The 15,574-nt window shown below is 36.6% G+C and overlaps 1 protein-coding gene across 2 annotated transcripts in view; it reads left to right on the top strand.

Annotated features, from left to right (window-relative positions):
* The window catches only part of VPS35L (VPS35 endosomal protein sorting factor like), a 59,604-nt gene that overhangs the window by 12,708 nt on the left and 31,322 nt on the right, over positions 1–15,574 (top strand). For both annotated transcript variants that reach the window (XM_076350563.1, XM_076350564.1), the window contains 14 exons: positions 580–664; positions 1,646–1,705; positions 3,656–3,752; positions 4,166–4,213; positions 5,260–5,353; positions 7,617–7,694; positions 8,075–8,197; positions 8,911–8,957; positions 11,131–11,242; positions 11,449–11,565; positions 12,165–12,218; positions 12,630–12,710; positions 13,577–13,639; positions 14,662–14,747. In XM_076350563.1, the coding sequence (XP_076206678.1) occupies positions 580–664; positions 1,646–1,705; positions 3,656–3,752; positions 4,166–4,213; positions 5,260–5,353; positions 7,617–7,694; positions 8,075–8,197; positions 8,911–8,957; positions 11,131–11,242; positions 11,449–11,565; positions 12,165–12,218; positions 12,630–12,710; positions 13,577–13,639; positions 14,662–14,747 (1,145 nt within the window). The remainder of the gene's footprint in view (positions 1–579; positions 665–1,645; positions 1,706–3,655; positions 3,753–4,165; positions 4,214–5,259; positions 5,354–7,616; positions 7,695–8,074; positions 8,198–8,910; positions 8,958–11,130; positions 11,243–11,448; positions 11,566–12,164; positions 12,219–12,629; positions 12,711–13,576; positions 13,640–14,661; positions 14,748–15,574) is intronic.

Below are 15,574 nucleotides of genomic sequence, written 5' to 3'. Positions count from 1 at the left end.
ACGTCAGGTGCCTGTGGTGGGTGGTGATTGATTACAGATTCCTCCCTGGAGCCGACTGTGGATCAGCTGACCTGTTTCCAAAATGTTGGAACTGGTTATGTGAGCTGCAAAGATGTGTTGAAAAGCTCATTAGCTAAACTTTTAAAATTGTTTCTTAATTTAGTCTATATCAAATTTTGTGTTTGATATGGATGCTTAGAAACATGCTGAGAAACTGAAAAATGCCCTTAAAAAAAGTTGTTTTAGAAAAGAAGTGCCTTTTTATGCTTCTTCTGGGAGAGAATTTATCTTGTCTGAACAAATGCACAGATTTGCATGGTCAGCTGAAATTCTTCATTGTAGATTACCTTGTATAGAGGAAAAACAGATCTGTGACTAGCTCTGCTGGAAATGAAGAATAACCTGAAAAATACAAAGAGTACCGTAATGTGTTATGTTAGAGGTTCTTGTGCTTTTTGCTGGATAGTTCATGTTGGTTCTTTCCATCTGTAGATACTCATCTGTTACAGCCTGCCTGGAGTGAAAACACAAACTTGCATTGTCCTCTAAAAATGTTTGTTTGTTTTTTTTTTCTTCTAGTGTTCTAAGCTTCTTTCAGACACAACAGTAATCCAGTTTTATCCAAGTAAATTTGTTTTAATTACAGATATTCTTGATACTTTTGGTAAGTATCTAATGTGCCAGACTTACTACACAATTGTTAATGAGATTAAATTAATTTTTTGTAATGTTAGAAAACATTAAAGTTATCCAAAAAGTGTTGAAATGACTCTCAGTTTTAACATGGAATATTTCCAACATAAACATTTGGACACGTGGTATAAATGTGGTATATAATTGTTCAAAAACTCTTATGAGTGAAGTCTTTAAAATAAAAATATTTTATTTTGTAGTTCTATGCTTTATGTATTAGTGAATATCTAGAACAAAACCTTGGGAAAAATCATGATCTCTGCATTTTAAAATTTAAAACACACTGTTGTTGTTATGAAAATATTTTGTTTTGGCAGCCTCTTGACTCAATATTTCATTCTATCTATATCTGAAGAATAGAAGTCAGAAAGTTTTCTTTAGCTGAGTAGGGACTATGAAGTGATCAAAATGTAATTACTGAATTTTTTTAATCTATTTTTATCATCTTTAAATGATCCTTTAAGTGAAATTGTCACCCACTTCATGTGATTCTCTTGGTTTTCTGCCATGTTATGGAAAAAATTTACAATGGCATTCAAAGTTGAAGGATATTTTGATGTTTAGCAGGATATGCTATGACATAGATCCAGTTGTTTTTTCAGGTCTTGCTTCCTCTTTGTGCTCTTTCCTACTTACTGAAAGTTGCTGAAGATAACATAATATCCAAACTCAGCAAAGACAGGACACCAGCTGTCCTTTCCTGGCCTGGGAGAAATCTGACCTGACCTGCACTGAAGGGAGCCAGATAAATTTGTTACAGTGTGCGAAGTGCTAAATTCAGACTTAACATTTCAGCCTCGCTAGAGGGCAGCATAATGTTAGTGTTCTAGGAAGTTTTTTCCAGCTAATTTCAATGTATGTTGGAGAGGGAACCTTTATATTAACGTTTTGTTTTACAGTTCGTTAGTTGGTTATGAATGGGGGGTTTTTTTGTTGTTTTTTTTTTAAACAGGGAAACTAGTGTATGAAAGAATTCTGTCAATGTGCGTGGACAATCGTGTCTCTTTGCCAGGTAACTTTTGTGTTTGTTTCTACTGTGCTCCTGGAAAAAATCGTGTCTGAACTAATTTGGGAATGGTTAAATAGGACCCATGCTACTTTATTTCTTATGAAAAAAGTTCTGATTTGAATCTAGTAATTTTTAGTTTTTAACAGTAAAATCCATTGCTTATAGCTTTCACCATTCACAGTGTTTATGCAAGTTCACGTTTTAACTGTGAAGAATATACAGACAAAGCTGAGAATCTCAGTTTTTGGTAAATAGATGGTCTTGTTGCTACACTGGAAACTGTTGATAGTTTTGCTTTAATTAGAGAATAATTTTGGAAGAAGGAGCGAGCAGGCTGCCAGTATGATCTTTCTAACTTGGGGCCTTTTCATTTTTTCAGCTGAAGTTCTAACAGAATGTAAAAGTTTAATTTGACATTTACGGTACAAACGTATATGGAAGTACTTCTTTAGGAAGGCACCGAAACGTTACATTGAAATACGGACTTTTCCTTGCAATTCGGAGTGTATTAAGTGCGTGTCATTGAAATACGAAACACTCTTACTCTCTTGTTGGCAGTGCAACAGTACCATTAGGTTACAGTTAAATCCATAGGATTTGAGCCAGAAGCCTGACACCAGCAAATATTTAAATTTGAAATAAACTTACGGAAAATACTTAAAATAAATTTGGTTGTTGCAGCTCTGATAAACTGTTCTTATAAATGTTAATGAAGGCAGACAGTTCCCATAGCATGTCATGATTACTGGGCACAGTTACCTCCGTTCTGGAAAGCTGAACTCATGCTGCAGCTACACAGCTGCCAGGGGCATTGCTGGTGGGAACTTCCCAAGCAGCTATAAAATTGGGAGGGAGAAGGAAAATCTGTGCTGTGCTTGCTGTGCATGGCAGTGTGAACCCCCAGGGATTTCAGGCCCAACCTCCATGCTCATCCCATGGGAACCAAGCGAAACAAAGTTGGACGAGAACTGCTGTGGTCCTAGGTGAGAAAGAACATCTTCCTGTACTCAGTCAGCATCTAGCGTGTGGCTTCTCTACTCTTGGAAGTGGGAAACTTTCTTGTGGAACAGGAGCTTCTCACCTTCTGGGGGCAGGGATGGGAGAGCACTGATATTTTAAAAAAGTTTCACAAGGAGTTTATAAGCAGACATTCACAGCAGAAGCTGCTTGTGTAGCTGTATGACTGAGAGAAGAGGGACTCATCCTTCGCAACCATCTTGCCTCAGACCTGATTAGATCCCAAGAAGCCCATTTTTGCCTTCTGTTCCAGGCAATCTGGAGAAAGAGGAGGCAGTTAGCCATGCAACTGCATGCCCGCCTGACCAGAGCACTGTCCCCATAACCCATCTGTTCCACCCCAGGGTGGCAGCTTTTTCCTGCTGGCAGCTGACACGAATAGTACCAGAGCTCATGAGGAGAGAACTGCGCTGCAGTGTTAGATGTTTAGCGTACAAAAACAAGTGTTCTGTCAGTGTTTAATATTTCCTACTTCTTGCAATATAGTTTTAAATAATATTCTTTAAAAATTCTATTAGCCTTTTAAAGAATTTGAGTGCTTAAATCTATTTTATATGTATGCATTTGTTAGAGATTTATATACATATATTCATTACAGATTCCCTGTATTATTTTTTTTACAATTTCTGCTTTTGTGCAGAGGCAGAGGTTAGATTTCTAAGTAGCGGATCTGAGATTAGCTTTGAGTGTTTGACTTCAGCTTCTGAAATGTTACTTAATGCAAGATGGGAGCTCTAGTTACCTCTTCCTGCTGTCTGTGTACTCGGCTCTTACTGCTGCAAGAGAGAGCTGAGAATCAAACATATTGTCTAGTTTATTATGGTATGCCTAATTCCTTATTGAAAGGAAAGAGAATACAATTTTGAACCTAGAATGAAAAGTGACTTGTTTCCAGAGAGAACGTAACTATTTCTGGGTGGTTGTTTTTTTCCCCAGATAATTTTTCTCCAGAGAGTGTTAACGATACGGCTAAAGAAACTTGCTTAAACTGGTTTTTCAAGATTGCTTCAATCAGAGAACTCATTCCCAGATTGTATCCTTCTCAAATGAGACTCTCAGAGTGTGTCTGCAGGTTTTTCATAGACTTTTCCAAAAATGAACATGTTTGTTTCAGTAAAACCCACAGCAATCTGATGTTTATACTGACTTTGTTTTGTTTGTTTCAGGCTGTATGTTTTGAATTAAATTTTGAGTCCTGTTTCATAGTAAACTGAATGCTGAATTATTTGCTATGAGCAGCGTGGCAGTGATAAAGCAGAGTTGATGTGTGAAAACTTTGGAAACAAAATCTTGTAGATAAATCGTAAAAATGAAAAAAGTGTAGTGAAATTAATTACAGAAGGCCTTGAAATAGTTCGTCCAATATGTATTCGGTATATAAGTTTGTTTTCATGTTTTTAAATGGCATGCATCTTAGTTTTGTTCCTTAACTTGGCTTCATTTTAGTTACGTGGAAGCAGCAATACTGAAGTGCAATAAGTTCTTATCCAAAACGTAAGAGTAAATGTTAAGTGTGGGAAAGAAGCGAATGGATGGGCTTATAAACTAATTTAAGGAGTTAAGCACACAAGTTCTGTGATTAATGGTGGATAGGGTCTCAATAGATCTGAGAAGAAGCAGTACTGAGAGGTTTTGGAGTTTTTAGTGAGACTGCCATGGAATAAATTCAGGGTGTACTGTGGTACAATTTGGAATGCAGTAGTGCTTGCAGTTTTGGAATATATGTATAATTGTGACATCACGAGTTTGCAAATTAAAAACCAGTGGCTTCAGATGGTGGCAGGGGAAGCAAGATTGTTGAGATGAGGAGTGTGGCAAAAAGACGGGATAGAAAACTGAAAGGAAAATATTGATGTGTTGTATTGCTAGAGACAGAGTTGGGGAAACAATTCAGGAGCAATGAACCATTGTCTATTGAAAATCTTGGTATAAGCTTCATATGTTGCCAAACAGTGTCAGTTGCTGAGCTGAAAATGTTCCTTCACATGTAATCATCCTTTTTCAGTTATATTTTGAAATGAGTGTTGTAAGCCAAATTGCTACTATAGTGACAACTTCATTATCCCTAAAAAGCAGTTCTTTTACTGGAATTGATGGGCTTCATCTCCAGGCACTAGTACAGCTCTGTCAAAAAGGACCTGTGGGAAAATGAGACATACAAGGAGTTCTGCCGGTTCTGCTTTAAGCAGATGCTTTCTTCACATTGAATTACAGCCCTTCTAGAGCTCTGCTGTTCCTCCAGACTAGAAGAGGAGTTTTTTAGTTGTGCTTGTCTTTTACAAGCCAAGCATCCAGCCTGACTATCTGCACTACTCCTAATGGCAGATACTGCAATTTGAATATAGGATATGTGTTACTATACACATAAAATTTTACTCCTGAAATAAAATTTTCTGCTAGTGTGTTTCTTATTCGGTAGGTGTTTCTATAACTCATGCTCAATTGTCAATCTACAAGGCAGCTACTGAAGTTATCTTTAGGTGATATAATTCTGTTATCGATTGTTAAATCTCATTTCCATTTCTGAAAAATCTTGACAGGGGGATTTCAGAATGTCTCCCACGGTTAACGTCTATGATTAGAGGAATTGGAGATCCACTGGTTGCAGTCTATGCAAGAGCATACCTTTGCAGGGTAGGCTATCATTTAACACTTCAGATCTGTATCAAAGATTTACTGCAGCTAGCTCTGCCACTAAAGGAAAATTTCTTTTAACTACTGTTTTTATCTGAAGTAGTCAGCAGCCTGTCTCTTCCTTCTAACAAACCAAAAAATAAAATTTCTGGTTTGTTTTAATAATGGGGAATCTTTCTTTCAGTGTTTATAACAAGTAAAAATAATTTTATGTGCTGCTTATGTCAGTTTTTCATCTTCAGGTAGAGCAAAATGTTAGGGACCTAAATGGAAGGAGAGTTTGGAATTTGAGACTACATGCTGTTGTCTGATTGCTAGGCACTGCTTTCACAGTTAATATATATGCACTTTCCCTATGTTTATCTTCCTCCTTCTACTGCTAGAGTGTATGTGGCAGGCAGAGGGCTGGCAAGCTCCTTGGCAGAGGAGCCACTTGGTAAAAGTGTTCAGACAGTGGATTTTTGTCTGACTGCGCAGTGTGGCTATGTTCTTACCCTCAACTACTCCTGCAGTTACCTTAACAGCTCAGCCAAGATAAACTTACCCAAGAAGAGACCCTAAAATGATTCAAAAAGTCATCAATAGTGGAAAAATATTTGTGAATACATTTTTGAAGTAGTGGCAAAGGTCTCAACTATAATTGGAAAATGGTAGGGCTGCTAATTAGCAATACTTGCATGAAATCAGCTGCCATTATGAAATATGAGTTTGTTCAGTGTTGATATATCTGTTATGCTTGAATAAACTGTCCAGTATGCTTTTGGTATACTGTTCAGGGGTGTCCATATGAATTCCTGCATCTGCAAGTAATTGCTAATCTCTGGTTTACTGTGATAGATGAGCTGCTTAGTTTATTTGAATCTTGAAATACAATAACTCCTGCATTTTTGTCATAGCCTAATCATTCCTGCTTCATAGTGCAAGGTTTCTGAAGGTTTTTTAGGAAACAGTTTGTATGCGCAGTCCACCATTTACTGCTCCTGATACAGCTAAAAGAGATGCATAATGATAGAGCAGTTAGGACTAATAACCTAGTAATAATAATGGCAATTATGTAGTAAGGAATAGCTTAGCATGTTCCTTTTTGTCCACAAGGATGATCATATGAAATAAATAGTGAAAATTTTCTTGGAATAAAATACTAGCTGTTAAAATCCTGACTTTTGTTTAAAATAAGAAAACTTACTGGATTTGAAGGCATTTAATCTTCTGTATTCCAGCTATTGACACTATATTAATACTTTCACAATGAAGATAATGAAAATAGATTTTTAAAAAATATAAATTCTTGAATAGGAAACCTGTAGTATTGATACCAATGATGTCTAAAGCCACAGCATAGTAAAATGTGGGAATAAACACTTGCATGAAACAAAAGAACCAGATCTTTACACAGCAAGGTGATGCATTTCTCTTTAGCCCAATGGTTTGAAAGGAAATGACATATAAAGAAGTGATAGATGACTGGCTTGGGTTGGTGCGAGGTACCTCTGCTTTGTGATGAAGTCAGCTAGAACTGCATATGCTCAGGGATCCCAAAAACTCAGAACCCTGGGTTTGTTTGAAGAGGGGAACCTTAAGCTGTTGAGATGGATTTGTTTGTGTGTGTTTTAAGCCTGATCTGTTACTAACTTCTCATTCACTTCTGCATCTTTCTCTTTTCTTTAGTAATATGCCACACTTTTATTTTCTGATATTTTTTATCTGTTATTGAAAACAGTCCTGTACAGATTAGTTTCCTTTGCAGTTCCAGCTTAACTACATAGGCCTTGTGTTTGTGCATCACCTTGTATTATTTATCAATATTTTATCTATATCTATCTATATATTAATATTTTCCTTTGGGATCCTTGCTTCTTTCTGTCCGCAGAATAAACACACGTGATTTTAAGCGATTTCTGAACTTTGACCGACTTTTTAAATGTTCTTCACTGTAGGCTCTCTGCATACAATGAATATAGGCTGTTGCAGTGCAGGCACCGGGGTAGACATTGATTTCCTCACTACTTACAGATACTTGGAGCTGATGTTAGGAGAACCATGTTTAAACACAGCTGTAACTACCTCAGGGTAGTTGTTAGTGGACATGACTATAATAGTAAGCAAGGAAATAATCAGTCAAAAGCACGTGATGCAATGCTGTTTGTTGATTTGATGTGTGTGACTAGGTGTACTCCTCTGGAAAATGCATTTTTGTCTTACAGTTGAAGGAGAATTGTAGGTGATAGATACAGATAAAATCTTTCTCTATCTTTTAATACAGGTTGGGATGGAAGTGGCACCTCAACTCAAAGAAAGCCTTAATAAAAATTTCTTTGACTTTCTTCTAACATTTAAACAAGTAAGCAAATAGGGTTTTTATTCACAAAATCACTTAAATATGCTCCTTAACCAAACTACCACATACTTTCTTAAAATCTTTGAAGTTCTTAAATCTAGATTTAGGGATGTTCCTGTATCCAGATATAGTATGGGAAATTTTACATACATTCTGATAAGTTGAAACTGCTCTATTCAGCATGTTTCCATACTTTAATAATATATGCTATGAGCTTGATATTTTTTTTTTACCCAGCGTGCAAGGAACGCTTCAGAATATCTGTGTATCTTTGTGATCTTGCCTGTTGTCATTTCCATTCATATACAAACTTTGTCCAGTTTATTATACCTCCTATTAAATACCTTTTCACAGCAACATATTTTTGTCTTTTATTTCAACAGATTCATGGGGATACGGTTCAGAATCAGCTGGTAGTACAATGTGTGGAGATTCCTTTGTATTTGACTCTATATTCTCCTGCTATAGACTGGATTTTACAGTGTATTGCATACCGTGCTCCTGAAGTAAGTAAGCATGGTAATGCTTGATATTAAAGGAAGTGTTGGGGTGAAGAGTTAATTTTGCCTATTAAAAAAACCCCTCAGTCAGTACTTACATGAGTGTGAAAGCAAGTATTAATACGACTGCCTATTTCTCTCTTCTATACAGGAAGAATGTTCATTTCCACAAAGCTCAAATTAGACCACTTTAAATTCATAGGCCATATTCCTGTTTGTGTCTTGCTGTGTCCTTTAGCTAGTTTAATCTTGTATTTCCTGAATTCATTAGTTTCTTCTGTCATACAGATACAAAAATGATTTGAGTAAGCTGTAGCTTTGTAATTGCCTAACATAGTCAACAGGCTATTTTAATCTCGGTCAGTCTGGTTTGCATTCTGTGGCAGAGAGTTGGTAATCTTCACCTCTCCTGCCAGAGGTAATTGACCTGGCTGGCAAATAGTAATTATTTTGAGAAATGGCATGGCTGAAGGATTGCAAATTTGACTTCCATAAAATGGTGGTTTTGATTAAAATGCCACTGTACCTATTCTAGTAGGTGTGGTTTATGTTGTACTACACCATTGTTTTCTTGTGTTGTAAATACAGGATAAGACAGGATTATTGGAATGTAGTGGGTAGGTAATTAAAACAGCTTTTAGTAGACTTCACTACAGTAATTAAGGCGGAATTTATTTGCAGAGTCTCTACTCACTAATTTTAATAAGTAATTCTTCCAGGTTCTGCTTACTGAGATGATGGAGAGATGCAAAAAATTGGGGAACAAGTAAGTATTGCACAATGTAGAAGACACAAGTCTGTAATGAGTACCCGTGAGTCCCTGTAATAAAATTCTCTCTCTCCCTTTTGAAAACACTTTTTGGATGCATAGTATAGCTTTTGTTCTCCCAGTAGCTTGCTAAATCATGATTATGAACATCTATTTTCCAGAGATGAGTTCTAAAATATGGTAGACCACTTGTAGAGCAAAAGTTAATTAATTTAACTTGGTTGCTGCATTTTGGCTCCTAAGCCAAAGTTGAGGACTCGTAATGTGTTCTCCATCAGCCATGTCTCAGATTCCTGGTTGTGCTTCATTTTACTCTGTTTTCCTCCCCTTCCTTCCCCCTAGCCTCCACTGGCTACAGTCAGCCCATACATGCATTTTGCAAGGGAAGTTGTAAAGCAGCGGACACCTTTGGAAGATGGTAATATTTAGGCGACTGCTTTTTTTCAACATTAAAATTAGTATCCCAAATGTCTCCTAGAAGTCTGTGTGCAGACTAATCACCTTCAGTGAGTAGTTCAGGAAGATGGTCTGAAAGTTTTGGATGTACTTTCTGAGCTGGGTGAATGCAATTTGGCCTGCTGATGAGCTAATCTCAGTTCATTTTACTGGGTAGGTAAGCTGAGTTCTGTGAAAGTTTTCAGCTGCCTATTTTTTTCTGATGTGCTTTGCATAGTCCAGTTCTGCAGTGGCTGAGGAACTAAAATATGCTAATCACTTAGATGAGGAATGCCAGCGTTAGCATTCTGTGACTGAGCTAAGGAGTGCGGGGAAAGTGTGATTTTAAAAACATGATGTGAAGATGCTATTGTATCAGAGTGTATAATATGGGTAAAAATAATGCACATACTCTGCTGTATTAATTATTTTGTATAGGTGTTGATTTGTTTTGTGGAACTTATTTTTAAATCACCTTTTAGCATTTCTTGTTGTAAAGATGAGCTAGGTGCCTCTTCTTTGTGTCTGCTCTTTGAAGGAAGGACAAAATGTTGAGTATAATGGGGTTTTTTTTTCAAAGAAATGTTTTTGGGACATGTCTTTTTTTTATTGGGAAGTTGAATAATCCGGTTTAGATGATCTATAAAGCATGGTAATTTTCTTTTAAAGTGGAGTTCTGTATTTTTATGTCTTCTCATGACTGTAAAAATATTACAAAGCAAGAGGCATCAGTATATAAATCTTCAGATAATCTCAGTACGTTTCATGAACTACGTTGCAACCATCTAAGTGAAAAGTGGCAGCGTGCTTCTCTGTATTGCAAAGCATATACCTAGTGAACTGGAAGTACTTGTCTAAAGATAAAATGCAAATTCTAGTCAAATTGCGATGTGACCACTAATGCTCAGTCAGAAACACAGAGGATGCTGGGCTATCTTAAGCGCTCCATAGAACTTCCTTTAAGGTAAACCGCCCTGTATTCAAACTGTCTGTTTCAGACTAGTGAAGGACACAGTGTTTTATGAGGCAGCTTCTGTGCTAACTCATGGCGGAGTTTGCCCAAAGGAATTGCCTTTTGAATAATACTGGATTTTGTTTCTTATGTTTGCATAATAGTATCAGTAAACTGGGTTTTACAGTAACGCAATGAGTTTACTCTTCCATTGGTAACTTTGGCTTGATAGTAATACAAATATGGGTCTGAATGATTAATCATAAATGTCATTGCCAGTTATCGTATGATAATGACTGGATTTATTTTAATCCTAACAATGCAGCTGCTAGAAATCTGACTTTTATAATGCATATATATTTTAATTCAGTGAGAAAAACTTCAATAGAGATTTGCCCTGCCAAAGTATACTTCTGAACTGTGGTTAAAAAGAGAGAGTAAGTTTCTAAACATGTCAGCTACTCCTGGTTTACTTGATCTTTCTAGTAAACTTCTGGTAAAATGATGGCTTCAAAAAAACCTGTGCGGAACAAGTATTCTACAGGCGGGGTTACCTTTTCCTTATCTGATGGCTTAATGTTTTCTTGTTTTGCTTATGCACTATTACTCCTCATCAATGCAAACTTGATTTCTGAGGCTTTTTTCTTCCTTATCCCCTTTTTTTAAATTTAGAATAGATGCTGGACAGTTGTTAGTCTAAGAAGTTCAGATTAACGTAAGTAAAGGGACAACAAAATTTTAGTTGATGTTGAGCTGTGTTGATTTGTTTTATGTTCATTGTAGTGCTTTGCTGTTGAATTCAGTAATGTCAGCATTCAGAGCAGAGTTTATTGCTGCAAGATCTATGGACTTCATTGGCATGATTAAAGAGTGTGATGAATCTGGATTCCCAAAGGTAACTTTTTGTATGTAATTTGTTACAATTCCTGTTCGTTGTCTGACAGAGTTCTTTATACTCTTAGTTGCCTGCATAACTTGCACATCATTTAAATAAAAGGTGGTTTGATCCAAAAAACCTTTCTGATCAGTGTACCTGCTAGAGCAGCGTTGGACGGACATGCATTTTCTGTTTTTAATTTAAAATTTCTCATTAACTTTCAGCATCTCCTCTTTCGCTCCTTGGGATTAAACTTGGCATTGGCTGATCCTCCTGAAAATGATCGCCATCAAATATTAAATGAAGCCTGGAAGGTTATAACAAAGCTGAAGAACCCACAGGTGAGTTATTGTCCATTCTGTTTCACTACTGATTCTGTGTTTAGGGCAAAATTGTAGCCAGTTGTTCAGTAAGCTTGTGCTTAGCATGACATGGTTTACCTTTTCTAGATACACACAGTTGCCAAAAAATATGATACCTGGTAATATCTTTATATGATCCCTGCTTTTCTGAGCTCTACTTAAGTATAACATAATTCTACATAAGCAACTTTTGAGGTTTGTCATTAGTGCTAGATCTTTAGGTCTGAATGAATCAGATTGGAATGAATCAGGATGGATGTAAGGAAAAAATTCTTTACTGAAAGAGTGGTTAAACATTGGAACAGGCTGCCCAGGGAAGTGGTTGAGTCCCCATCCCTGGAGGTATTTAAAAGACGAGTAGATGAGGCGCTTAGGGACATGGTTTAGTGGACATGGTGGTGTTGGGTCGACGGTTGGACTCGATGATCTTAGAGGTCTTTTCCAACCTCAATGATTCTATGATTCTATGATTTCTATGAATCATACCTCAGGAGTTAATTCTTTTAAGTGTAATTTTTGCAAGTGTATTTCTCCTAATCTCCTGTAAATATTGGTAATCATAAGACATGTATTTCTAGGATTATATCAACTGTGCTGAAGTGTGGGTGGAGTATACATGCAGACATTTTACGGTACGTGAAAATTACTTTGTTTCCTTTGAAGGGTTTTCTGATACAGACTAGGTGGCTATATTAGCAGTTTGGTATTAAAAATGGAAAAGCTATGACTATTCAGTATAAGCGTGCAGGACTTCAGTAGTGAATGAAAAAATGTATTTCCTTTCATGAAAGATGAATAGGGACAAAAGATGCAGCTTTGAAGGAGCCTTCACCATTCCCCAGTACTGCATATTTCTTTTCCTTTTATTTTAATGGCAGATGGACCAGTTCAAGTAAGGATTTACTGGAGCTATGGCTAAAGTTCCTGGCTTAACTAGAGCTCTGTAGAAAGCTGATGCTTTGGCAAATGGAAATAAATTATCCAACTGGTTTCTAGTGACTTGATTTATGTGCCTATTTCATTACTCATTTTTCACTACACAGAAGCGAGAGGTCAATACAGTTCTGGCTGATGTTATCAAACACATGACTCCTGATCGAGCATTTGAAGATGCTTACCCACAGGTAAAGAATTTATTTTGCCGAATCTGTAAAAAACTGATGTGCATTTTCTTAGATGAAATTAATGTCTTAAACATTACTGATGTCTCTTACCACAAAATAATTATTTTTAAACACTGGCTATAATTTGGGGAGCCTTTTGGAACAGTGTAATGCTGTGATTTGTTCCTCCTTTTTTCCCTGCACATCAACCTTTCAGTTCAGAGAAATGCTAAACCAGAATGATTTATGTATTTAGAAGTAGCAATAGTTAACTCCTACATCAACAGTGGTGTTCTGCTGAAGAAAATTAGCAATCATGGCAGGCTGTTTAAACAGAAGTAAACCATGAAATAATCCATGTCTACTTGGCATTGTTAAGAGTTCGGTGAGTTATCGTGTCCAGTTCTTGAGTCTGCATGCCAGGTGAGATAGGGATTAGTTGAAGAGCTTCTAGAATGTGGGTTTTGTGGTTACTTGGAAGGTAGATAAAGTGCCTACAAAAGAAGATTTAACAAACTGGTTTGGGTTTTTTTGTTTGTTTATTTGGGGTTTTTTTTAGTCTAGAGAGCTGGAGAACATGCAGACTATAAATTGGAAAAATCTGCCTAACTATAAAAAGTAAAGAACAAATAAAGCCTGGGCAGGCTGGTCAGCCTCTGTTCATGAGAATTCTGAGGAGCATGTTGGAAAAACATCTGTTAGGAACAGCATAGCTGTGGTTGATCCTGCTTTGGGGAAAGAAATTACATTGATGAATGCTTGAAGTGTCTTCCAACCCAGTTTTCTATGAATAACTAGAGAAGAATAATCTCTGGTGTGGATAGCCTTAATTTAACTTGTATTACAATAATTTTCCTCTTTTTTTCTCCCCCCCCCCCCCCCTTTAGCTGCAGTCAATTATTCAGAAAGTTATTTCTTATATCTATGATTTCTCTCTGCTTTTTTCAGTGGTAAGTGATACTCTGTTTAATAAATTTTTAGGAAGAACTATTTTGCACTGTTTCTGCAAGAGAATTTACCTGACTCGGATATTTAGATTGTTTGCAAGCTCGCATAGTGAGAGGACTTTTTATCAAGTAGATAAGTGCAGAAACGTTTTGGAAGCTCTCTGCTACTTACTACTTAAATATTCGTTATTCTAATTCTAGTTTTCTATACTTTTTTTTCCTTAGACTGTTAGATTCTCTAAGTTTGTTTGTTACTATGGCATACATGACAATCAACGGAAGATAAAATACCATTTATTTGTGTGTGTTCGTGTAATTGCTGATAGCTGTTTCTATGTTACGATATATACTTAATAAGCTCTGTTGTTGGGCTTAAGTTTGGCATTGAAACAAAGTGAAACTTAGAGAGGTCAGAGACTGTATATGAGGTAGAGAAAGAGGAACAAAGACAGCAGGTGTCAAAGTACTGAAACCAGTTGAAGGGTGAAATTCAAGACTGACCTTGTGGATTTGGAGTCAAGTCTTGTTCACAAATTGCTCAGAAAATTCTGAAAAACTTACCCACGCTATATTCTTGAGATAGTACAGAAACTAAGTATTTCAGTACCTTAACAACCTAAACCCTTATCTTTGAAGAAACTTTGAATGTCTTGGACCTTCAAGTTGCCCTGGATACATGCAAAATGGTTGCTGGCATGTGGCCTGTTTTCATTGTTTTTAATATCCTACCTTTTCAAGCATATGATTGCTTTTAAAAAATTTGCAACATTTGATTCAAACAGTTCTGTGTTTTGTGTTTTATTCTGGATCTCTGCAATCAATACCTTGATACACCTTTCAGCCATCGGTGCTTTTCCATTTGTTCCACTCTTTCATACTTCAAGATGAATTACTGTCTCCAAAAAAGATTAAAATAATTTTAACTAAAGCAGCTATGATTATAAAACTTATCCAAAATACTTACTGTTTTAGCGTGTTGTTTGTATAATACCTAATTTTACTTGTTTATGTATTTGTACTTTCAGGAGAAATTCTTGCCATTTCTGGATATGTTCCAGAAGGAAAGTGTGAGAGTGGAGGTTTGCAAGTGCATTATGGAATCTTTTATTAAGTAAGTGGAGAATATTGAGATTAAATGCACTCTGGAGGGTCTGGGGAATGTATTGAAAGGTTGCTAGGGAAGATGAGTCAGTGTATAGGCCACTTAGCTTGTGAAGGTGTTCCAGGCTATGGGGAAAAAAAACGAAAATGTGTCAATTTTGTTAATCTGTTGATTGACTGTTTAACTGTTCACAAAGAAAGCTGAAATTGAAGTAATCATATTGATGCTGACTTGCTGTGAATTTACAGAATAGTTGTTCTCTGAACTTTTTTAAATTTATGTTGCCTTAGTTGGTTTATGAAATTTATTTCGTATTCCAGCTGATGTGACAGCACAGAACTGTTACCGTGGTATAATGGAGGAAGAGAGACAGTCTCTTGTTACAAGCTCCATTATGTAGAAAAATGGGTATTTCCACAGTTGAAAATGAACTTAGAAGATGAGGCTTCATCTTCAAATACTGTAAAAGTCAAACAGTCCTTTTCAAATAATTAACAGGTTCCTTCAAACATTTTTTTCTTTTTCACCTTCCCTTCAGGTATTTATATACACTGCTAAGCCCCCCGAAGCCTTCTCCTCTCTAGGCTAAACAGTCCCAGCTCTCTTGGCCTTTGCTTGTATGAGAGATGCGGCAGCCCCTTAATCATCTTAGTGGTGCTCCACTGCACGTGTGCCTCTGTACCTAAATGTGACATTTATCCTTCCTGTCTGTCCATCAGTAGCTGAGAAACTATATGACTTCTTGGTAGATCTAGGATTGCTTTGTTTTGATGTTCTTAGATTGCCTCAATGTATCACATGTCTAGCTTGTTGTGTCCCTTAAGGAGTCAGATTCT

The sequence above is a fragment of the Aptenodytes patagonicus genome, chromosome 13 (assembly GCF_965638725.1).
Source record: "Aptenodytes patagonicus chromosome 13, bAptPat1.pri.cur, whole genome shotgun sequence".
Classification (NCBI taxonomy): domain Eukaryota; kingdom Metazoa; phylum Chordata; class Aves; order Sphenisciformes; family Spheniscidae; genus Aptenodytes; species Aptenodytes patagonicus.
This window is presented reverse-complemented; position numbering and strand designations above follow the sequence as displayed.